This window comes from Sus scrofa, chromosome 5 (genome assembly GCF_000003025.6).
Source record: "Sus scrofa isolate TJ Tabasco breed Duroc chromosome 5, Sscrofa11.1, whole genome shotgun sequence".
In the NCBI taxonomy this organism is placed as follows: domain Eukaryota; kingdom Metazoa; phylum Chordata; class Mammalia; order Artiodactyla; family Suidae; genus Sus; species Sus scrofa.
In genome coordinates, this window is record NC_010447.5 from 30537761 (window position 1) to 30563417 (window position 25657).

Below are 25657 nucleotides of genomic sequence, written 5' to 3' on the forward strand. Positions count from 1 at the left end.
AGCATCTTACACTGTAAAACTCCTCTCAATACATGATACAGTAAGAAATGAGAGAGAAGCCCTTCTTACAGATATTATGTAATTATTACAGCTATTATGTAATGTCCTTCCTCTCAAAAAAGAAAGTTATCATAGAAATTTTTGTTAATCACTTTAAAACAAAATAAATGTAAAAATCACATTAAATGTGTATTTGAATATTTAATAAAGATTTAAAATAATAGTAATAATATTACTAATAATTGCCACCCTCTTTGAGTACTTACTATTTGCTAGACTCTGTGTGCTAGCACTTTACATGGATTATCTTATTATTTATCACACAAACTCTATGAGATGGAGACTCTTCCTATTTCCTCTTATGGATAGAAAACTGACTCTCAGACTCGAGGTAATTTATCTCAAATCAGTCTAGTAAGTCACAGACTAGGATTCTAACCAGATTGTCAGACCCTAGAGTCTATGGTTTTTTTTTGTTTTTTTTTTTTAATTTTAGATAGACTTTGTTGTTTAGAACAGTTTTAAATGTACAGAAAAGTTTAGAGTGTGGTGTAGACAATCCCCATATACTCTTATCTTTCCAATATAGGCTGCATCCAGTTTCCCTTATTATTAACACGTGACATTATTAGTACCACACATTTGTTACAATATAGATACATTATTTTTATTTATTCATTTAAAATTTTTTTTTAGGGCTGCGCCTACAGCATATGGAGGTTCCCAGGCTAGGGGTTGAACTGGAGCTATAGCTGCCAGCCTATGCCACAGCCACAGCAATGCAGGATCCGAGCTGCATCTGCAGCCTACACCACAGCTCACAGCTGTGCTGGATCCTTAACCCACTGAATGAGGCCAGGGATTGAACGCATCCCCACGGATCCTAGTCAGATTCGTTTCCGCTGTGCTGCAACGGGAACTCATGGATAATTGTTATTAAATGCAGTTTACGCTTGACTCAGATTTCCTTCATTTTTACCTAGTGTCCCTTTTCCCTTCCAGAATCCCATCCAGGGTATCACATTACATTTAGTGATCATATAGCCTTTGGCTGCTTTTGACTATGATAATTTCTCAGACTTTTCTAGTTTTTCATGACCTTGACAGTTTTGAGGCATACTGGTCACTACTGATCTGTGCTAGTGTACTATTTTATAAAATGTCCCTCAACTGAGATTTTTCTGAGGTTTTTCTCATCACTAGGCTGAAAGTGTGGATTTGGGGGAGGCAGACCATGAGCGGTGGAGTGCCGTTTTCACTATATCATATAGGGAAACAGTATTTACATGCCTTATAACTCTTGATGTTAACCAATGGCTGGAGTGGGGTCTGTCAGTTTTCTACACTGTAAAATCACTTTTTTCTCCCTCTTTCCATATTGCACTCTTGGGAAGGAAATCACCATGTATGGCCCACAGTTAAGGTGTAGAGAGTTATGCTTCTCTTCCCTGAAAGTGAAGTAGAACCTGTGTTCTTTTTATTTTATTTTTTAAAAAAAATTTGGCCTCCCTGTGACATATGGAGTCCCCAGGCCAGGGGTCAGATCCCAGGCACAGTTGGGACCTATGCCAGAGCAGCAGCAATGCTGGGTCCTTATAACCCACTGTGCCGGGCTGGGGATCGAGCCTGTGCCCTGGCGCTGCAGAGATGCCACCAATCCGGTTGCACCACAGTGGGCACTCCAGAACCTGTGTCCTTTTAACCACCATGTTATTTCTCCCCTATTAACAATGTCCTGTCTACTTAACTTTGCTTAAGATACCACCACTTTCTTTGTTCCCCTTAATGGTAAGATTCCTCCAAACGGCTGTTTACACTCCAGTTCCTCCATTCTCCCTTGAACCTGCTCCAGTCAGGCCTCTACTGCCCCTCTGCTCCACTGAAATCCCTCTTGTCCACAGTTATTGTGGCCACATCCAGTGCTCAGTTCTCAGTCTTTATCTTATGTGGCGTAGCTGATCTTTCTTCTCTCCTGAGAGCTTTACCTCTGGAACATTATACTCTCTTCATTTTCTTCTCTTCTTACAGGTTCCTTATCCTCTCTGAGGATGCAGCTGGGATTAGTCCATGGCCCTCTTCTGCTTATCTGCTGTACTCACTATCTTGTTAATTCCGTCTGTGTCCTCATAATTCCCGGATTTCTCACCTGGTGCTCTCTCTCAAACATCAGCACCTGTTTGCCTCTTTGCCTATTTGACAGGCATCTTCCATGTAGCAGTCCAGAGGTGCTCCGTTCCCCCAGAGTCTCTTCCCATCTCAGTTAGTGGCACCTCCATTCTTCATTAGTTCAGGCCGAAAATATTAGTCTTCTTTGACTTCTCACTTTCTTGCACAGACCACATCCTGTCTGTCAGTAAAGACTCTGCCTTCAGGATCTATCTTATAATCTGACCGCTTCTTATCACTGCCACCACAGCCGTCCTGATCCGAACCACCATCAGATCGCACCTGGATAATTTCAGCAGTCTCCCAACTGGTCTCCTCGCTACTGCCCCTGCGTCCACCTTGAGTTTCTTTTCAGCACAGCAGCCAGTGATCTTGTGAAACACGTGAAGTATCTTATACCGTTATCCTATTCAGAAACCCCCAGGAACTTCCCATCTCATAATAAACAACGAAGCCCTGCATTGCTTTTCTCACTTCCTTCTTGTTTGCTCAACTCCAGCTAAATTGGCCTCCGTGGACATTTAAGGAACATTTTCCCTGCAGGTAACCTTGCAGCTTGCTTCTTCACATCCTTCATAGCTTTGATTGATTATTACCCACCCTGGAGTTCCCATTGTGCCTCAGTGGAAAGGAATTTGACCAATATCCATGAGGATGCAGGTTCGATCCCTGGCCTCCCTCAGTGTGTTGGGGATCTGGCATTGCCATGAACTGTGGTGTAGATGTGCTCAGATCCTGAGTTGCTGTGGCTGTGGTGTAGGCCAACACTTACAGCTCCAATTTGACCCCTAGCTTGGGAACTTCCCTTCTATATGCTGCAGGTGTGGCCCTAAAAAGACAAAAAGAAAAAAATTATTACCCACCCTGACTGTGCTTGTAAAATTGATTCTCCTTATGTTCCTTTAACTGCTTTATTTTTCTCTCTATCATGTACCATTCTTTTTATACTTTATATATGTCTATACATATATATGCATATATGTACGTATATATTTTTTTGTTTATTGTGCATCTAGAAATAAGCTTCATGAGGGGAGGGATTTTTGTTTGACTTGTTTTCTGCTTACTCCTCCAACATCTAAAACTGGACCTGGTACCGATTAGGTATTGAGTAAATAACTTATCCAGTGAGTGAATTAATGAATAAACAAATGTCTATTAAATATCCAGAACCTTGTTGGGTAGAATGTTAGACAAAGCATTGTACTAGTTACAGTCCTTGTAAGGACTGTCTGATTTACAGGCAACAGAGCAGTACAGGTGCTATAAAGGTGAGCAACAGAAGGAAGTCTGGGAAAAATAGTACTGGTAATTATCTGAGTGTGGAATTACACAGCTTCTGAGCTCCAGACTGAAACACCGGTGTTGATGGTGAACTATGCTTTAATTATCTCCCAGAGGTCATTACATTTAGGTCCTTCCCTCAGTCTGGGATTAAAACAGCAGGACAAATGGAAGGACTTCTGAAAAACCTCATGTAGGTCTTCCCAGTTATGAGATACAAGTCCTACTCAGGCATGGAGTGAAAAGTACACACAGGTTTAAGTATGGACAAGTATTTAAGTAATTATTTAAGTAATTCTTGTAAAAAAGTTTTTTTGTCTTTTTGATTTTCCTTTTATGGCCACGCCTGTGGCATATGAAAGTTCCTAGGCCAGGGATTGAATCCAAGCCACAGTTGCAACCTGCACCACAGCTATGGCAACACAAGATCCTTAACGCACTGCGCCAGGGTGGGGATTGAACCCACGCCTCTGTAGCAACCTGAATTGCTAGTTGGACTTTTAACCCACAGTGCCACAGCAGAAGCTCCTTAACTCTTGTAAAATGTTTGGCTACTGAGTGTTGATCTTATGGTCTGGTAAGAGGAGTTGAGCTAACTTATACTTTGGAGTTAAAAATATCTTTTCAATCTTAAAGTCTTTTTTTTTTTTTTTTTTAATTGCCTAATTTGTTTGTGGTCTTTGTGGGGAAAAAAAAAGAAAAGCATCTTTTCCTTTTCCCACTTTGTTATCTCAAAACAAACTTTGCAAGAATGCAGACTATTTCCTAAGGGTTTTGGCATGTGGTTATATGCAAATACAGAGGTCCCAAATAGGGTATGTTGCGTTATTCTAAAAAACCCCTTCAGAGATATTTGCATATGGAGAGTGACTTCTGCAGCTGAATTCCCCAGCGGTTAGCACTGCCTAGATAGTCCTGCCCTGTCAAAACAGAGCCTCCAAGAACCTTTGAGCATTGAATGATTATTAAGCGATCAGTATCTTCAGATTAATTTATTTCTGAACTTCTCACGTCAACTTCTTTGGCTTATATTATGCCAAGATCCCTTTCAAACAAAAACAATTTACCTTCCAAAAAGGATTTTAAACAGTGTTTAACTACAGTCTATTGTCTTTCCATTTAGAACATTCTTCATTTTTAACACAGCAGTCACTGAGAAGTTCATTCTTTATTTAGGACTTTAATAATTAAGTTCTATGTTCTGGAAGGAACAAGCAAGGAAGGATTAGAGAAAACTTTGAATGCTAAAGAATCTAACAAGAATCAAAATCGGGCTGCCTTTTTTTTTTTTTTCTTTTTTCGGGCTGTTTTTAAAATAGAATTCGAGCTAAATGAATTATACATTTTATGGATGCTCATAGTACTCCTTTAGTGGTGTTTCTCTTCCCAGTGCATCAGCATTGAAGACAAGCTATTAAGTTTGTCCTGTGAATCACCAGTTAGAGAAAGAGCAAACATTTCGTTTCCAGTCCTGGAAGCAGCCCATGCTTTCAGGGTCCGTTTTCACTGAGCTGGGTCAGTTTCAACACAGTCAACTGTTTACTGATAGAAAAATGCCTTTGTCCAATATAGCTTTCCTTAGACGTAGTACAAACTCAGAAACTTTTGCCCTTGGTCAGTGTTAGGGAGCTATGAAAAGCTCAGCTCATTTGGCATCTGTTCATTCACCCGCGAGCTAAATTTCCTAGATGTGCTGAGAGAGAGCGTCTCATATTAGCAGTGATTCAGCCAAGGCACGGGATGGGAGGACACAGGGTCATGGCCTGTTGCACTTTTAAAAAGGAAATTCCGAAATCTTGAAAAAGGAAAAGAAAAACAGGGAATGGAATTATGTGGGAACTCTGACATCCCCTGGAGCTTGAAAAGTTACCTCAAGATTTCCTTAATAGTTGTAAACTGTTCCTTTTCTACTGTGAGAATTGTGAGCTGTAAAATGTTTATGCCTTTTTATGTGCAAATACTGTCTGTGAGACTCCTGGTAGTTGCCACCAGATGGATCTTCCAAACACTAAAGCTTCCATCTTTGCATCATCTTCTTGGAAGTCTTAGACTGGTCCCATTTACTTTCAGGTTCAAGTATGAAGTCATGCTAACACTCAGGGCCTCTGTCAGCATTCAGCAGGTGTGTATTGAGTATCTGCTGTGTGTTGGCACACTCCTATGAAGGTAACGTGGAGAATTCATGGAGCTCGTTCACCTTTTCTTGTCTTTTTTCCTATTTATTTACTTACTGCTTTTTAAGCCCACACCCGTGGCATATGGAAGTTCTCAGGCTAGGAGTCAAATCAGAGCTGTAGCTGCCGGCCTACGCCACAGCCGCAGCAACACGGGATCCCAGCTGCGTCTGTGACCTATAACACTGCCCAGGGCAACACCCGACCCTTAGCCCACTGAGCGAGGCCAGGAATCGAACCGAACCGCATCCTCATGGTTACTAGTTGGATTCCTTTCCACTGCGCCACAACGGGAGCTTCCACTTTTTCTTTTACTTGAATCCTCTGCTCTGAGCATCCTGGTGTCCTCTTTGCCCCCTCATGCCCTTTTCTTCATTTCTGGAATAATTGCCCCCCTGGCAGGCTCTTCCCTTTTCCTTCATCAGACTGAAACCTTGCTCCAGTCCTCCTCTGTTGCAGAGTCAGCTGCTGTCCCACCACCTCCTGCCCTTTCCCTGGCTGGGGTAGCCCACATGGGCATCTTCTGATTTCACCTCTGCTAAGCCATGTGAAGTCTTATCCCAAGGATTCAAAGTGGAAAGGGAAGTGTTTTGTTAAGCGGGAAAAAAAGTCCTGTTACATGTTATATAAATATTAATTGTTAATTTATATGGTACATTATGCCTAATACTCTATAAATGTTAGCCAGTTGATGTACTAATAGACAAAGTAGAAATCTAAACTTTTGCTTTACTGAAATTTGATATTTAGCATTCCCTTATTGGAATGTTAATTTGGAGCCCGGGAAGTGTTTTAAAGACCAGAGGTGTTTTAAAGTCAGTGCTTATATAATCGTCAGGCCAGCAAAGGGAAACCAAATTTAGTGTCTGTTTTGGGATGGACTGTTTGTTGAAGGACATTAACTGATAGGAAATTTGAGATTGCTCCTTGAAGCATGCCTTGTCTGGAGTTGTACCATAGGCTGGTGACAGATCTACCCCTAAGCCCGCATGTTCCTTCATCTATCCAGGGGGCCACAGTGATGTCTGGACTTACGGCTTTTCTCACTAGAAGACAGTATAATCTATGGGGCTCAGAGTTCCTTCTTTTTTCTTGCTTTCAAGCCCAAACTCTAATGATTTTTTTTTTCTCCCCAGGATAGTATACCTGGTCCAGTTATTTTTGAAGAATTGGCCTCTCTTTAGAAATATTCATGGTTTTAAATTTGGTTCAGGCTCCAGAAACCACTCCTCTAGGAAGCCTTCCATGATGCCCCTATCTTTAGTTAGGGACCCTTCACCCTCCACCCCACACATGTTAAAATGTTTATGAAAAACATGCCTCAACCAAATAGAATTATTATTATTGTGTCTTGCTTCAAAGGTTTCCTTCTGTTTTTTTTAGTGATGCTCATAAATTGGCATTTGGATAGTCCTTGCCTTTTCATGAAACAGCGTCTCTTCAAAGAGATGGGAAATGAAGGTATTCTTGCCAGAACTTAAAATATGGAGGGAGGGCAAAGATAGTCCAACTTATGGATGATGTCAGATATTTTGCAGTAACTTTTTTTTCCCCTGCAGCCTAAGCATGCATTCAAATTAAATGTTTCACCTGTATCTTCCCTTGTTTGACATGTACTCCACACTCACAAGGGCTGCCACATCCTTTCATTATGTTTGGGCACAAGATGTGACTGAAATAACACATCTTGAATTCAAAATGAAAAAACCTCCTGGAGTTCCCACTGCAATGGGGTTGGCACCATCTCTGAAGCGCTGGGATGCAGGTTTGATCCCTTGGCAGGCACAGTGGGTTAGGGATCCCATGTTGCTGCAGCTGCAGTGTGGGTTGCACTGTAGCTTGGATCTGATCCCTGGCCTGAGAATTCCATATGCCACAAGGTGGCTAAAAGATAAAAAAAAGAAAAGAAAAAGCAAAACAAACAAAACTTAGGTTAGATTAAGTTTTACTGCAATAAAATACAGCACCAAAATCTCAGCAGTTAATATAACAGAAGCTTACTTTTTGCTTGTGGGAAGAGTACTGAGAGTCCAGGTTGGCTGATCTCCATATGGTGGTCCAGCATTCCAGGCAGCTTTATCTTGGGGCACCCCATCATGACATGTGCTTCTGTCATTGCAATAGCAGGGATGGGAGCCTGGTGAATTGCACCCTGCTCTTCATTGTTTCTGGCGGGAAGAGACATGTAGGCATAACCGACCTGGAGCAGGAAAATTTCCTCTCTCATGGGATAGAGGACTGGAATATGGTGTGCCCTAGCAGTGTCTACCAAGTCCATTTTTTGCTTGGAAAGAGGGGCAGTAATGGCATCATACTGTGATCACTTTCAACTTTAAGGACTTACAGTCTCAGTAGGAACATAAAATTAAAGGAAATCAAATAGTTCAACAAACCCCTGTAAGACTGAAAATGTAGGGAAAGGGACACGATAGTAAACAAGGCATTTGCCTTTCCGATGTCTTGACTCAAATGCTATAATTGGTATAGTAGTTCCTTAAGAAACTTTAAAAAAACTGGAGTCTGAAACAAACCGAATGAAAGATAATTCTCTAGGGCTCCCTGCTCTTCTCAGATTTGAGACCCTCTCCATCTTTTAAAAGGACGTCAGCCGTTAGAGAACATCACTGGTGGATAAGTATTGAGGTTTCTTTGGTTACTGCTGGAGGGCAGCTTCCAAATCGGTGCGTGGCAGAAGCAAAGGGGGCTGATTCCCATAACCAGTTATGGTGATGTGTTGGGGGGTTCCCATAACTATCTCAGATGACAGTTGAATTTTTATCTATAGACCTGTATCCGGCTTCCTAACTTTGTAAGACTGTCAGGAGGATGAAGGTATAAGGGGGTGCTGCCATCACTATCACTGGCCCTAAAACAGCTTGCTAATTTCAGTGCCCCAGATCACTGGACTGATCTGGGAGTAGTGTCCCGGGGACAAGAAAGATACCATTTCCATCTGTCATTTGCTTGCTTTCTTCCTCCTTTGCCTTAAAATACACTTTAAAAATTGGAAGTTATACAGAAGGGCTGTGTAATTTTTACCTGAAGAACCCTGTTATCTTAGGGTGTCATAAAAAGTCATATACTTTCAGTGCAGCTTGAAGATATTTATATCAGACCCTAAAGAAGTCATAGACAGTTTTTGAGTAATTAAAATCCTGTAGAACATTTCCCTGACCCTACCCAGGTATTAACTTTTAATTGCTCAAAAATGTTCAGCAGCAAGAGAGTCTAGAAAAAAAATTTAAAAAGCATCCCATAAAAGCTTCAGCAAATGAACCTAACTGCATTGTCAGTGAGTAACCCCACTGAAGAGAATGAGAAAGAAAAGAACTAACTTAAGTAACTTTGGAAAACAGGCTCTTCCCAGAATACTCTTATGCTGAGGACAAAAACAATTGTACACAAAATGCTGTAATTTGGTGAGTCAATGTGTTTCTCACAGGGGTATAGATTAGCCATTCTGAAAGTACTTTATGTACATAGTAGAACTGAACAAACAAATATATTGTAGATAATGACAGCAAAGTTTCTCACTGTGGGAGAATGAAGTTATAAATGAGGAAAGACTAAAAGGTGCCATATGGTCTTGACTCAGATCAGCAACACTGGATCCCTAACCCACTGAGCGAGGTCAGGGATCGAACCCTCATCCTCTTGGATAATAGTTGGATTTGTTTCTGCTGCTCCAGAATGGGAACTCCCTCCCATAGACTTTTTGACGATGGCCATTCTGGCTGATGTAAGGTGGTAGGAACCTCATAGTAGTTTTGACTTGCATTTCTCTAATAATTAGTAATGTTGAGCATCTTTTCATGTGTTTTTTGGCCATCTGTGTATCTTCTTTGGAGAAATGTCTATTTAGATATTCTAACCATTTTTTGTTTGGGTTGTTTGGGCTTTTTTGATATTGAGCTTATATGAGTTGTTTGTATATTTTGGAGATTAATCCCTTGTCAGATGCTTCATTTGCAAACTTTTTCTCCCATTCTGTGGGTTGCCTTTTAGTTTTGCTTATAGTTTGCTTTGCTGTGCAAAATCTTTTAAGTTTAATTAGGTCCCATTTGTTTATTTTATTTTTGTTTGGGTTTTTGTTTCTTTTTATGGCTGCACGTGCAGCATATGGAAGTTCCCAGGCTAGGGCTTGAATGGGAGCTGCAGCTGCAGGCCTATGCTGTGGCCACAGTATCACCAGATCCAAGCCACTTCTGCAACCTATGCTGAAGCTTATGGCAACGCTGGATCCTTAACCCACTGAGTGAGGCCTGGGATCAAACCCAGATCCTCAGAGAGACAATGTCAGGTTCTTAACCTGCTGAGCGACAACAGGAACTCCTATTTATTTTATTTTATTTTTATTACTTTTAGGAGGTAGATCTGAGAAGATATTGCCTCACTTTATGTCAGAGAGTGTTTGGCCTATTTTCCTCTAAGAGTTTTATTGTATCTTGTCTTGTATCTTGTATATTTAGGTCTTTAATCCATTTTGAGTTTATTTTTGTGTATAGTGTTAGAGAGGTGTTCTGATTTCATTCTTTTACATGCAGCTGTCCAGTTTTCCCAGCACCACTTGTTGAAGAGACTGTCTTTTCTCCATTGTATGTTCTTGGCTCCTTTGTCAGAGATTAGTTGTCCATAGGTGTGTAAGTTTATTTCTGGGCTTTCTATCTTGTTCCATTGATCTGTATTTCTGTTTTTGTGCCAGTACGGTTTTGATGACTAGTTTTGTAGTATAGCCTGAGGTCAGGGAGCCTGATATTTCCAGCTGCATTTTTCTTTCTCAGGATTGCTTTAGCTATTTGAGGTCTTCTGTGTTTCCAAACAAATTTAAACACTTTTTGTTCTAGTTCTGTAAAAAATGCCATTGCTAATTTGATATGGATTGTGTTGAATCTTGTAGACTGCCTTGGGTATTATAGTCATTGTGACAGTATTGTTTCTTCCAATGCAAGAGCATGGTATATCTTTCCATCTGTTTGTGTCATCTTTGAGTTCTTTGATCAGCATCTTATTGTTTTCAGAGTACATGTCTTTTGTCTCTTTGGGTAGGTTTATTCGTAGGTATTTTATTCTTTTTAATGCAATGGTAAATGGGATTGTTTCCCTAATTTCTCTTTCTGGTCTTTCATTGTTAGTATATAGAAATTCAATAGATTTCTGTGTATTAATTTTACATCCTGCAACTTTACCAGATTCACTGAGGAGTTCTGTAACAGTTTCCTGGTAGTGTCTTTAAGATTTTCTTTATATAGTATCATGTCATCTGCAAACAGTAACAGTTTTACTTCTTCCATTCTAATTTGGATTTCTTTTATTTCTTTTTCTTCTCTGATTGCTGTGGCTAGGACTTCCAAAACTATGTTGAATAAAAGTGGCGAGAGTGGGAGTTCCCCTTGTGGCTTATTGCATTAAGAATCTGACCAGTATCCGTGACGCAGGTTTGATCCCTGGTCTTACTCAGTGGGTTAAGGATCCAGCATTGCCGTGAGCTGTGTGGTATGTGTCCCAAATGTGGCTTGGGTCCCACATTGCTGTGGCTGTAGCTGTGGCTGGCAGCTATAGCTCCAGTTTGACTTAGCATGGGAACTTCTGTATGCCATGGGTGTAGCCCCCCCCCAAAAAAAGGGCGGGGGCAAGAACGGACATCCTTGTCTTGTTCTTGATCTTAGTGGGAATTCTTTCAGCTTTTCACCATTGAGAATGATGTTAGCTGTGGGTTTGTCATATATGGCCTTTATTATGATGACATGGGTTCCCCCTATGCTCACTTTATGGGGGGGTTATCAGAAATGGGTGTTGGATTTTGTCAAAAGCTTTTTCTGCATCTACTGAGATGATCATATGGTTTTCATTCTTCAATTTATTAATGTGGTATATCACACTGATTGATTTGCGGATTTTTAAAAATCCTTGCATCCCTGGGATAAATCCCACTTGATCATGGTGTATGATCCTTTTAATGAATTGCTAGATTCGGTTTGCTAGCATTTTTTTCAGGATTTTTGTACCTATGTTGATCAGTAATATTGGCCTGTAATTTTCTTTTTTGTGGTATCTTTGCATGGTTTTGATATCAGGGTGATGGTGGCCTCCTAGAATGAGTTTGGGAGTATTCCTTCCTCTGGAATTTTTTGGAAGAGTGTCAGAAGAATATGTGTTAACTCTTCTCTAAATGTTTGATGGAATTTGCCCATGAAGCCATCTGGTCCTGGACTTTTGTTAGTTGGAAGTTTTTAAATCACAGTTTCAATTTCAGTACTTGTGATTGGTCTTTTCATCTTTTCTATTCCTTCCTGGTTCAGTCTTGGAAATTCGTACTTTTCTAAGAATCTGTCCATTTTTGCTAGGTTGTTCATTTTATTGGCATATAGTTGCTTGTAGTAGTCTCTTATGATCTTTTGTATTTCTGCGATGTCCATTGTCATTTCTAATTTTACAGATTTGAGCCCTCTCCCTTTTTCCTTGGTGAGTCTGGCTAAGGGTTTATCTTTTTTTTTTTTTTTTTTTTTTTTTTTTTGTCTTTTTAGGGCCACACCTGCAGCATATGGAAGTTCCCAGGCTACGGGTTGAATTGGAACTGTAGCCGCCAGCCTAAGCCACAGCCATAGCAGTGTGGGATCTGAGCTGCATCAGGGACCTACACCATAGCTCACAGCAATTCAGGATCCTTTAACCCACTGAGTGAGGCAAGGGATCAAACCCTTGTTTTCAAGGATACTCGTCGGGTTCATTACTGCTGAGCCACAATGAGAACTCCTGGGTTTATCAATTTTGTTGATTTTTTTCAAAGAATCAGTTTTGTTTCATTGATCTTTTCTATTGTTTTCTTCATTTCTACTTCATTTATTTCTGTTCTGATCTTTATGATTTCTTTCCTTCTACTCACTTTGGGATTTTTTTGTTTTTTTTTGTTTTTTTTGTTTTTTTTTGGTCTTTTTGCCATTTCTTGGGCCGCTCCCGCGGCATATGGAAGTTCCCAGGCTAGGGGTCTAATCGGAGCTGAAGCCGCTGGCCTACACCAGGGCCACAGCAATAGCTGGATCCGAGCCGCGTCTGCGACCTACACCACAGCTCACGGCAACGCTGGATCGTTAACCCACTGAGCAAGGGCAGGGATCGAACCCGCAACCTCATGGTTCCTAGTCGGATTCGTTAACCACTGTGCCACAACGGGAACTCCCTCACTTTGGGTTTTGTTTATTCTTCTTTCTCTAGTTGTTTTAGGTATAAGCTTAGGTTGTTATTTGAGATTTTTCTTGTTTCCTTAAGTAGGCTTGTATTGCTATAAACTTCCCTCATAGAACTGCTTTTGCTGCACCCCATAGGTTTTGGATTGTTTTGTCTTCATTGTCATTTGTCTCTAGGTATTTTTTGGTTTCCTGTTTGATTTCTTCAGTGATCCATTGGTTGTTTAGTCTCCATATGTTTGTGGGGGTTTTTTTTTTACAGTTTTTTCCCTTGTCTTTGATTTCTAGTCTAATAGCATTGTGGTCAGAAAAGATGCCTTATATGATTTCATTTTTCTTAAATTTACTGAGGCTTGATTTGTGGCCCAGAATATGATCTGTCCTAAAGAATGTTTTGTATGCACTTGAGAAGAGTGTGTATTCTCCTGCTTTTGGATTGAATTCTCTATAAATATCTCTTAAATCCTTCCCAGTCTAATGCATCATTTAAGGCCTGTGTTTCCTTGGTGATGTTCTGTCTGTATGATCTGTCCATTGCTTTAAAGTCTCCCACTATTGTGTGATTGTTGATTTCTTCTTCTTCCTTTTTTTTTTCGTTTTAGGGCTGCATCTGCAGCATATGGATGTTCCCACTCTAGGGGTCGAATCTGAGGTATAGCTGCCGGCCTTCACCCCAGCCGCGGCAATGCCAGATCCGAGCTGCAGCTGCAGCCTATACCACAGCTCACAGCAATGCCAGATCCTTAACCCACTGAGCAAGGCCAGGGATTGAACCTGAATCCTCATGGATGCTAGTCAGATTCGTTTTTGCTGAGTCATGATGGGAACTCCGATTTCTTCTTTTATGGCTATTAGCAGTTGCCTTATATATTGAAGTGCTCCTATGGTGGGTACTTATATATTTATAATTGTTATGTATTTTTCTTAGAATTATCATTTGATCATTATATAATAACCTTCTTTGTCTCTTGTAACCATCTTTATTTTAGTCTTTTTTTTCTGATATGAGTATTGCTACTCCAGCTTTTTTCTATTTTCTTTTGCATGGAATATCTTCTTCCATCCTCTCACTTGCAGTTTTGCAGTTTGCATGTGTGCCTAAGTAAGTCTCTCTCTCTCTCCTTTTTTTTTTTTTTTTTTTTTTTTTTTTGCTGCATTTTTAAGGCCTCAGGTCTTAAACTTTTAAGTTCCCAGGCTAGGGGTTGAGTTGGAGCTACAGCTGCTGGCCACAGCCCCAGCCCCAGCCCCAGCCATAGCCACAGCAACAGCAACGTGGGATCTGAGCCGAATCTGTGACCTACACTACAGTTCATGGCAATGCTGGATCCTTAACCCACTGAACAAGGCCCGGGATCAAACCAGCATCCTCATGGATCCTAGTTGGGCTTGCTGAGCCACAAAGGGAACTCCCTGAAGTGAGTCTCTTGTAGACACCACATATATGAATATTGTTTTTGTATCCCTTCAACCACTCTGTGTCTCTTGGTTTAGTACCTTTACATTTAAGATAATTATTGATATGTATGTTCTTACTGCCATTTTGCTATTTGTTTTGGGTTTGTTTTTGTTGGTCTTTTTTCTTTTTCTTTTGTTTTCTCATGGCTTGATGACTATCTTTATTGTTGTGTTTGGATTGCTTTTTGTTTGTGTGTATATTGTAGATTTTTGGTTTGCAGTTACCATGAGGTTTTGATATAGGAGTATGTGTGATACATAGACACACAGGATTGTTTTAAGTTGCCAGTCTCTTAATTTCAAAAACATGTCCAATATCCTGCATTTGTATCCTCCTCTTCTCACAGTTGCTGGTTTTGGTATCATATTTGTGTGTGGATGATTTCCTTCCTTTGCTCTATGTTTGCCTTTACCAGTGAGCCTTCTCATTTGTAATTTTCTTGTTTCTATTTGTGCTTTTTCTTTTCTACCTAGAGAAGTTCCTTTAGGATTTATTGTAAAGCTGGTTTAGTGGTGCTGAGTAATCTTAGCTTTTGCTTGTCTATAAAGCTTTTGATTTCTCCTTCAACTCTGAATGAAAGCCTTGTCAGGTAGAATAATTTTGGTTGTAGGTTTTTTTCTCTCACCAATTTAAGTATATTGTGCCACTCCTTTCTGGCCTGCAGTGTTTGTGCTGAAAAATTAGCTGATAACTTTTTTGGGATTCCCTTCTATATTATTTTGTTATTTTCCCCTATCTGCTTTCAATATATGCTTTTCTTTCATTTTGGTCAGTGTGATTAATATGTGTCTTGGGGTGTTCCTCCTTGGGTTTCTTCTATGTGGTATTCATTGTGATTCTGGATTTGAGCGAGTGATTCCTTTCCCATGTTAGGGATGTTTTGGCTGTTATCGCTTCAGATATTTTCTATAGCCCTTTCTCTCCCTCTTCTCCTTCTGTCACCCCTATAATGTGAATGGTGGTTCATTTAAAGTTGTCCCAGAGTTCTCTTAGACTGTCCTCATTTTTTTCATTCTTTTTTCTTTATTCTGTTCCACATCAGTGATTTACACCAGTCTGTCTTCCATCCTGCTTATTTGTTCTTCTGCTTCCTGTATTATGCTATTGCTTCCTTCTAGTGGAGTTTTTTATTTTGGTCATTGTATTTTGCATCTTTGCTTGTCTAATCTTTAAACCTATTTCTTTGTTCTTGTAATTTATTGATCTTTGCCTCCAATTTTTATCCGAGATCTTGGCTCATCTTTCCTGTCATTACTCTAAAGTTTTTTTCATGGAGGTTCCTTATCTCCAGTTCACATAGCTGTTTTTCTAGGATTTTGTCTTGTTCCTTCATCTGGCTCGTATTTCTGTGCCTTTTCATTTTGTATAGTTTTTTTTTGTGTGTGTGTGGTATCCTTTTGGCAGGCTACAGGGTTGTAGCCTCTTTTGCTTCTGGTGTCTCCCCCTTGTGGGAGAAGTTGATACAGGGGCTTTTGGCAGGAGGGACTAGTGCCTGACCACTGGTAGGTGGAGCTGAGACTTGTCCTTCTGGTGGGTGGGGGTTTGTCTCTAGGTGTGATTAGAGGCACCTGTGTGCCTGGGAAGACTTTAGGTAACCTACCAGCTGATGAGTGGGGCTGTGTTCCCAACATGTTTGTTGTTTGGCCTAGGGCTTCTCAGCCCCAATGGGTGGGGCCAGATTGTTCCAAAATGTCAGCATTCAGGGGAGCTCACACCAGTGAATATTCCTGGGACCTCTGCCTCTAATATCCTGCCCCCACAGTGAGCCAGAGCTGCCCCTTGTTTTCCCAGATAACCCTCCAAGACTGGCACCTGGGTCTGACCCAGATTGTTATGGAGTCCCTCCTTTGCTCTGGGACCCAGAGCACCCTCCAGGAGTGGAGTCTCTCTCCAGTCCTGTGGAGCTCCTGTGCATAAGCGCTGCTGGCCTTCAATACCAAATGCTCTGGGGGCTCCTCCTCCCAATGCCAGACCACCAGGCTGGGGAACCTGACATGGGGTTCAGAGAACCTCTGCGATGTAGTTATTTTTCATTCTGTTGGTCACCCACCCTGTGGGTATGGGACTACTTATATCACAAAAGCACCCCTCATATCATCTTGATGTGGATTCTTCTTTGTCTTTGGGTGTAGGATATCTTTTTTGGTAGTTTCCAGTCTATTTTGTTGATGGTTGTTGAGCAATTAGTTGTTATTCTGGTGTTTTCATCAGAGGAGTAGAGCTAGAGTCCTACTCCCTCATCTTGTCTTTCCAGAAGTGAGATAGCATTTTCTTACTGAAGAAGTACAGTTAATGAACACAGAAGGAAAAAGGGGGAATAGAAAAACACCATTAGGCAAATTCCACAGTAGTAATTATGATGAACAAGAACCATGGATAGGTGCACTTATTTCTGGGCAAAATCTGAGAGGCAGGATATTTCCATTGTTTTAAAGTACCTCCCCCAGCATAGTTATTAGTTACTAATAATGTTTTTATAGCGAAGAAATCTGTAGACACCACCTTCACCAAGGTGTCAAGTTTAACATTACCAGTGATAAGACATGGACATCATGAACCTCTTGATAATTGTGCACCCAGGACACAATAGCATTTCACTGTCCTGTAAGATAAGGAAAGACCAAGGAACATCAGACGACTGGAGACTAAGATTCCCACTACTTGTTGCAATGTGGGAAACTGGATGGGATCTTAGAACAGCAAAAAGACATCAGTAGAAAAATTGGTGAAATTAGAATAAGGTCTACAGTTTAATAATCATGGGGCTGATCATTGTACTGTGTTATGTAAGATGTTAATAGGGGAAGCTGGGTGAGGAGTACCTGCTAAAATTAGTTCAAATAAATGTAAATAAAGTGAAGTAAAATATATAAGTTTCATAAAAACAGAGTCTAGTAAAAGTAAACTATTCTTTGGTTCTTCCTATTAAAATTTCCACAGCGGAGCGACTTTCAAGCAGCTGGCTGGATGTTCGTCACATTGAAAAATATGTAGACCAAGGTAAAAGCGGAACAAGAGAATTGCTTTGGTCCTGGGCGCAGAAAAACAAGACCATCGGTGACCTTTTACAGGTTCTCCAGGAGATGGGACATCATCGAGCTATCCATTTAATTGCAAATTATGGTAATCATTGATTCTTATGATGTGGCTCTTAGTCCATTTTATTTGAATTGTAATTTGTAAATATTGTATTTTATCCAAGACATGGACTGGTCCTGCTCTATGTCATTGATTGCTTACCTATGGCTTTTATCTGAAGGGGTGTTTGTGGCTTCAGTTTTTGTGTGAGACACTTTTTTTCTCATTGCCTAACTCACACAATACGTTCCTTTGTATCCCTCTGTTTCTTTAAATGTTTATTTACAAGTTACACTTTAAAGAATTTTTTCATTCTTAAGAGAATCAGCTCTCTGTCCAAAACTGAAACTCTGAGTCATAATCAGAACCACAATATGAGTAAACTATAAATAATACTTTAATTTGTTTTACCTTCTGACTAAAAGGTAAAATAATTGGATTTTTCAACCTGTGGTTTAGTGAAAATGATATCTCCAGAATAACCACAGGATTTCTCTGTTATTTTCATTGCTGTTTGTCTGCCATGGCCTCTCATACTGTTTTTCTTGTTTACTGTCCATTTCATAGTGGGCTGGTTCTTCTCTCTCTTTGTCTTCAGTTTCTGTTGCTGTATCATGCCTTACATTTAGAGTAACCCGATAAGTAAAGCTCATAAAGTTCATTCTTTGTTAGTAAAAATAATCTCCTAACGTCACTTGTTCTGTTTATTCCACTTTTGGCTTATTCACTTCAATAAGAATGATCTTGAGTGATCTTGGGTTTTATGTTATACACTCGGGGCTCCTAGGTTAGAATTTCTTTTATATCTGTATCCTTGTTCTTTAGTGTTTTCATCCAGACGCACATGTTCTTTGAGAATATGTTTTTCCATTCAGGCTTCTACCTCATCACCCATAGAAGCTTTGGACACACAAAGGAGAAATCCTGAGAGATTTTACTAGAAAACTGTAGCTTCGGATTGACTTCTATTTCATTTTATTATTTTTTTTTTTGGCTGTACCTGTGGCATACGGAAGTTCCTGGGCCAGGAATTAAACTTGTGCCGAAGCAGTGACAATGCTGGATCCTTTAACTACTAGGCCACCAGGGAACATCCAGCCATGAACAGTTAGGTTTTCCAAATAATCTATTTTTGTTTACCTTTCCTTAAAATTGTTTCATTTTGAGGGGGTGGTTTTCATTTTATAGTTTTTTTTTTTTTTTGCCTTTTATATTCCAACCTCCAGAAATCAATTTGTAGATTTGAATTTTCGTATGAGTACTACTGAGAAAGACCTTGTATTTCCTCCCAGGCACTATTCCTGCAATTCAGGTGGCTGCCACTGGGTGGTTTCTTCACATCCATAAAACATTCCCTCAGCTCTCAGGACATAATCAATTTGTTCAAGAAACTAGATTCTTTACTTTTGATCATTACGTTTCTGGCAAGCATGTCCTTACATAACCCATTTGCTGTGTATCTCAATGATCATCAATTGTCTTCTAGTTTTGATGTGAAATTTGCAGCTTTCTGCTGGCTTCTTAGGAGAACCGCTTTGAATCTTCCATTTTATATGACAGTGTCATATTGTCTACAGGTGTTGTCTCTCTCTTTATGAGCAACAAAAGGACAATGGCTTTCAGTGCCTTTTCAGCCCCCAAACTTCAAATTTTGTTTGCACAATAACACCTTTTTCAGGATATTTATTTCTTTTTCTTGTTTAATTGCCCTGGCTGGAACCTCTGGTATAATGTTGAATAGAAGTGACAAAATCAGACATCCTTTACTTGTTCCTGGTCTAAGGGGAAAATATTCACATGATGTTTACAGTAGGTTGTTCACAGATGCCCTTTATCCAATTAAGGAAATTTTCATCTCTCCTTAGGGTTTTATCATGGTAAGTTGTTGGATTTTATAGGTTTTGTCTGTGTTAAAAATGTGGTGTATTACATTGATTGATTTTCAGACACTAAGCAAACTTTGGATTCCTGGAATGAATCCCACTTGGTCATAGTATCTGATCCTTCTGGATTTGGTTTGCTAATATTTTGGTGAGCATTTTTTACATCTATATTCACAGGATGAATATTGGTCTGCAGTTTTCTTGTGATGTTTTGTCTGGCATTGATATTAGGATAATATTGGCCTCAAAGAATAAGGCTTCCTCTTCTGTTTTGGAAGGATTTGTTAAATCTTTTTTAAATGGTAGGATTCACCTGTGAAGCCATTTGGGCCTGTACTTTTCTTTATGAGAAATCTTAAAATATTAATTACATCTCTTTCCTTGTTGCATATCCATTCAGATTGTTTATTATTATTTCTTCTTGAAGTAGTTTTGGTTGTTTGTGCCTTTCTAGAAATCTATCAATATCATTTATTTAGTCCTTTGAGAAATAGTTGTTCAAGGTATTTCCTTGTAACTCTTTTTATTTCTGGAAAGTTGGTAGTTAAGTCGTCTTAATTTTAGTAATTTGAGTCTTCTTTCTTTCTTTCCTTCTTCATTCTAACTAAAGGATTATCCACTTTGTTTATATTTTCAAAGAACCAACTTTGGTTTCAGTGATTTTACCTTCTGTTTTTTAATTCTCTATTTCATTTATTTCAATTCAATTCTTGCTTCCTGCTGCTTCATTCTTTTTTTCTCCCTTAAGGCAGAAGTTTAGTTCTCTCTCTCTCTTTTTTTTATTAAGGCAAAAGTTTAGGCTGCTTAATTGATATCTTTCTTTGGAGTTCTCTTCGTGGCTCAGTGGTTACAAATCTGACTAGCATCCAAGAAGACGTAGGTTCGATCCCTGGCCTTGCTGAATGGATTGAGGATCTGGTGTTGCTGTGAGCTGTGGTGTAGGTCGCAGATGTGGCTCAGATCCTGTGTTGCTGTGGCTGTGGTGAAGGCTGGCAGCTACAGCTCTCATTTGACCACTAGCCTGGGAGCCTCCGTATGCCATGGGTGTGGCCCTAAAAAAAATTTGGTATCTTTCTTCTTTTAAAATGTGGGTATTTACAACAATAAATTTCCCTTTAACCATTGCTTTTGCTGCATGCCCTAAGTTCTGGCATGTTGTTTTTGTTTTCATTCATATCAAAGTATTTTCTAATTTTGCTTGTGTTTTCTTCTTTGACTCATTGGTTATTTATGAGTTTGTTGTTTAAATTCCATGTATTTCTTAATTTCCGAAAGATTTCCTTTTGTTACTGATTTCTACTTTCGTTCCATGTGGTCAGAGAATATGCTTTCAAATTTATAGCGGCTCATTTCATTGTCTGACATATGATCATTTCTGGAGCATGTTCAATGTACACTTGCAAAGTATATGTATATTCTATTTTGGATGTAATGTTTTATATAGATGTCTGTTAGGTCTAATTGGTTTATAGTGTTGCTCAAGATTTGTTTTTAACTGATCATGTGGGATTTTTTGTTTCTTTGTTTTTCCGCTTTTTTTTAAGGTGGCAGCTGTGGCGTATGGAAGTTCCCAGGGCTAGGGGTCAAATAGGCTGGATCTGAGCCACATCTGCAGCCTATATTGCAGATAGTGATAACACTGGATCCTTAACCCTGAGTGAGGCCAGGGATCAAACCTGCATCCTCACAGACACTATGTTGGGTTCTTAACCCAGTGAGCCACGTCAGGAACTCCAATTGATTGTATTTTGTTTCAAGACTTTTAAGCAAAATAATCTTAAGATATGTTAGAAGAAACTCTAAAGAAAAAAAGGAATATAATCTAAGGAAAACTAGAAGATGAAATAAAACTTTTCTAAAGTCTGAATCAGAATGTCAGAAGTAGGAGTTCCCATTGTGGTTCAGCAAGTTAAAGACCTGACATCATCTCCATAAGGATGCAATTTCAATCCCTGGCCTTGCTCACTGGGTTAAGGACTCAGGATTTCTGCAGGCTGCAGCACAGGTCACAGATGTGGTTCGGATCTGGTGTTGCCATGGCTATGGCATAGACCTGCAGCTGCAGCTTTGATTTGACCCCTAGCCCAGAAACTTCCATATGCTGTGGGTATGGCCATGAAAAAGAAAAAAATGTCAGAAGTAAATTCAGCAAAGTATTGCAGAGTTTTAATTTTTTGTAAGAAGGTACATAGACTTCCTTAGTTCAGACAGAACTATAACGGACAGAAGTAATGGGATGGGATGGTGAGTATTTGTGGTTGATCACATGCCACCTCATCTTTAATACCTTATGGCATAAAATGGGATAAAAAGTAAACTAACCCAGAGAGATATAATTCCATAATTGAAAAAATTTTAAATACATGTGCAAAAAAACTGATAATGTTTTTTTCTGTCAATTTTATCCTTCATGCTATTTTTTTTTTTTTTTTTTTAGTGTCGCACATGAGGCATATGGAAGTTCCCAAGCTGGGGTTGAATCAGAGCTGCAGCTCCTGGCCTACGCCTCAGCCACAGCAACATAGGATCCAAGCTGAATCTGCAACCTAGGCCACAGCTCACAGCGATGCTGGATACTCATCCCACTGCAGGGTGAGGCTAGAGATCGAAACCCACATCCTCATGGATACTGGTTGGGTTCATACTGCTGAGCCACAACAGGAACTCCCTCTCCTTCATACTTAAAATTTTTTTTTTAAATTTTATGGCTATACTCACAGCATATTGAATCTGAGTTGCAGCTGCAACCTACACCACAGCTGTGGCAGCGCCAGATCCTTTAACCCACTGTGTCGGGCCAGGAATCAAACCTGCACTTCTGTTAGTGACCCAAGCCACTGCAGTCGGATTCTTAACCCATTGCACCACAGTGGGAATTCTCAGACTTTACAATTTTTAATGATATCAAACAGTAATTTAAGATAGGTATTTACTTTTTAAGTGAACAAAGGTATGTTTATGTACTTGATCATTAGACAGCTGTTTCAGACATGGAAATTTATAGCCATTCAGTGGGAATGAAACTGAGCTTTAGAAAAGAGCTTTAATAGCAAGATATTTATTTTCACAGTGTAAGAAAGGGAAAAAATGTTTATTAAGGGCATGACATTTTTTGTATCTAGCTCCCCTATTTCTCTTTCAGGAGCAGCCTTGAATCCTTCAGAGTGGAATCATCAGGGAAAAAGATTCCCAAACGTGTTATCCAAGGTAGAGTGTGTGCATCGATAATGACCCTTGAAGCGTGTTGCATGTCTAATAGCGCATAAGGAATGAAGTTATCAGGCAGAAAAATGCTGTATTTGCAGGCACCTTTTTAAAGCCAGGGAAGCTTTCTCTCATTATTCTTTATTTATTTAGGGATTCAGGAAATTGGAGGGTCATAAATGTTTGAAAAGTTAAGCGCTCTCTCTTCTCAGTGATGTATCGGAGGTGAAACTTAGAACTTTTTAAGAGTGCCTTGAGTTATGCATTTTATCTTAACTCAGCTTTTAGTTTTCCTGTTTGCATTGGTGTTTTGCATGTTACTGTTAGTTATTGTTAAAGCACATTAGCAGTGACCATTTTTACAGGACTAGAGGTCACTGAAAATTGACTGTAACAGACTATGACATTGATACTTGAGTTTTTACTATTGGTCTGGAAAGCCTAAATATATATGGCAATGAATAGTATTGAATAAAATAAAATAGCTTTGCTTTCTACTAGCTTTCTTCTAAATTAGATTCCACCCTACTGCACTCTGTAGTCCCAGGGGGAGCCTTGGATTTCTGTTGAGGTTCTATTCTTTCCAGACTTATGAAATTGAATTACTTTAATATGTATTTCTTCTCTTAGGAAATAGCCAATGTCACAGTGGCTAATGCTCCTATTCCTGAACGTAATGAAAAAGGTAAAAAAAGAAAACCAAAACAACTTTTCTTTAAATCATTCTTTCCTTTAAGTGAATTCATGAATTCCTTTAAGTAGAATTTAGAAATGTCCAATAAATATAATGACTCTTCATTAATATGCAGGTGCAGGATAAATTTTTCATAGCTATCAAAATATTCTCAATTTTGACTGACACATAGGTCTAATGGATGATATATTATTGTTATATTAAAAATTCACTGACGTGGAGTTCCCATCATGGCTCAGTGGTTAATGAACTCAACTAGCATCTATGGGGACGTGGGTTCAATCCCTGGCCTTTCTCAGTGAGTTAGGGATCCCGCATTGCTGTGGCTGTGGTGTAGGCTGGCAGCTACAGCTCCAATTGGACTCCTAGCCTGGGAACCTCCTTATGCCGTGGGTGCGGCCCTAAAAAGACAAAAAACAAAAAAAAAATTCATTGACTAATACAGAGCATAATTGTGGGCCCTCCGCTTAGGAGAATTTCATGACGTGCTATTTTTATGTGTCATAGGAAGACATTTAAAAACTGTGTTGGGTTTTATATAGTTCTAGAAATTTTCGTAGCACTTGTAGAGAAGTCTTTAGAGATGATTGTAGCACAGTGCTGAAGATTACTGTGAAAATAATTTATTTTCCACACCAGTTTTCCTATTTTATCAATAGGGAGAATAATTTAGTTCTACCTGGGAATCATTCCGATAAACTTTAATGGCTATTTAAGGCTGTCTTGCCTAATCTTCACCACAAGATCTGATGCTTCTTTGGTTCAAAAAATATTAGAAAAGTTAGATAAGGCTATGGTCCTTTAAGGTTTAGCAAGAAGGTCTAAATCAAACATTAAATGTGGAAATATAGCCTAAATCGGTCTCTGAAGGATTTAACCAGGCCTTTCCCTTTGAATTTGTATTTGATTACCTTTGAAATGTTTCCTCTCAGTCTCTGCTTTAGATGATTTTCTTTTTTTTCTTTTTCTTTTTTTTTTTTTTTTTTGAAGCTGAAGCATCTTCCTGATTTACTCTGAGAAAGTTAGCCGTTTATAGGATTCAGCTTGTGAAAAATGATTCTACCAGTCATGCTTAGAGAAGATTATTTGGTCATATTAAGATTTCTACTTCTGTCATTTCTTTTACTGGTTTTAGGTGCGTAGAGGATCAATAGCCGTCTGTTGATCTAGTGACAAAGAAACAGAATCATAGAAAATTTTCCCAACTAAGTTGTCTGGCTGGTCTCTGGAAGGGTGATAGACAATCACAGTGTTTTTGATTGAGTATCTAAAAAGCCATTTGCTCTGTGGGATAGTGGGAGCCAGGCCCAAGTAAATGTACAGACAGCACATGGTGGGCTTCAGTTTTGGTTCCTGGGGCCTTTCTTGATGCTGACTTTCCACTGGGCTCTGGTGTGTTTCTAATATGGAAGTCTTGGTTCTGTGTAATGATGATTGATTCTTAAAAAGAGAAAAGGTAACTTACCGTCTCTCTACTTTCTTTCCTAAGGAATATTGCTTAAGTCCTCCATCAGCTTTCAGAACATCATAGAAGGAACCAAAAATTTCCACCAAGACTTTTTAATCGGAGAAGGGGAAATTTTTGAGGTATACAGAGTGGAAATCCAAAACCGAACATATGCCATTAAATTATTTAAACAGGTATGGAAAGAATTACTATCACAGGATATTGATGCCATTTATTTGCTCATATTTCATATTAAAATGTGTCATTTTTCATCAACATTGAAAGGCGGTGTACTTGAAAATAAAATTTCATAAATGGAAATAAGATATATGACCTCAGGTGACTGGAGAAATGACTGAGAAATGAATGCCTGTCTTGGAGGAATGTGGACGTTAAATCCTCCCGCTCCCCAGATGTGTGGCCTGAGAAAGTCTTTTCTGAAAATCCTTGTAGACCATTGGGACTTTGCCTAATATGATCGGATTGTGCTGGTCTGCTCCAGTTTTCCTGGCTTTTTAGGCTGGGCAGTGCCCTCTCCAGGCAGCTTCACGGGCTTAGCCAGGCTGGTATTCAGTGCTGCTTTATAAGTTGTCTTCAGTCGCAGGAGAGTGGGAAAGAAGAGGCTTCAAGTAGGAGCAGCAAGGCAGCAATCCGAGCAGGAGGTTAGAACACAGCTGAGTGACTGCAGCCAGAATCCTGCAGAAAGGGTATTGGGGGTCTGACCCAGGGGTCAGGAGGAGATAGGTTTTCACCACCCCCCCCAACAACGAGCTGTTCTTCAGTGTTGGTCAGAAATTATTAAACATTTTATTAAATTTCTTCTATGGTCCGGGTGCTGAGTAAAGATGAATAGAGCATCCTCTAGGAGCTCCCAGTCTTATGGGGAAAAAAAGTAGAGAAAGGATTAAATTGAAGTGTGATAAGTACTTTAGCAGAGATTTGCCCAAAAAAGTCAGGGGAGCACATCAAAGATAGCCAGAGAGCAGTACCTCCAGCACCTGGAAGAGTGCCTGGCACAGAGTAACCACTTAATAAACATTTCTGCAATAAACAAAGGATGAAAGGAAGTGATCTTTCAGCTGGATAT

General features: G+C 39.6%; 1 protein-coding gene across 1 annotated transcript in view; it reads left to right on the forward strand.

The window, feature by feature from the left end:
* IRAK3 (interleukin 1 receptor associated kinase 3) overlaps positions 1-25657 on the forward strand; it is a 76364-nt gene that overhangs the window by 13057 nt on the left and 37650 nt on the right. The window contains exons 2-5 of the mRNA XM_021091960.1: positions 17205-17387; positions 22368-22432; positions 23060-23114; positions 24613-24764. Coding sequence (XP_020947619.1) covers positions 17205-17387; positions 22368-22432; positions 23060-23114; positions 24613-24764 — 455 coding nt within the window. The remainder of the gene's footprint in view (positions 1-17204; positions 17388-22367; positions 22433-23059; positions 23115-24612; positions 24765-25657) is intronic.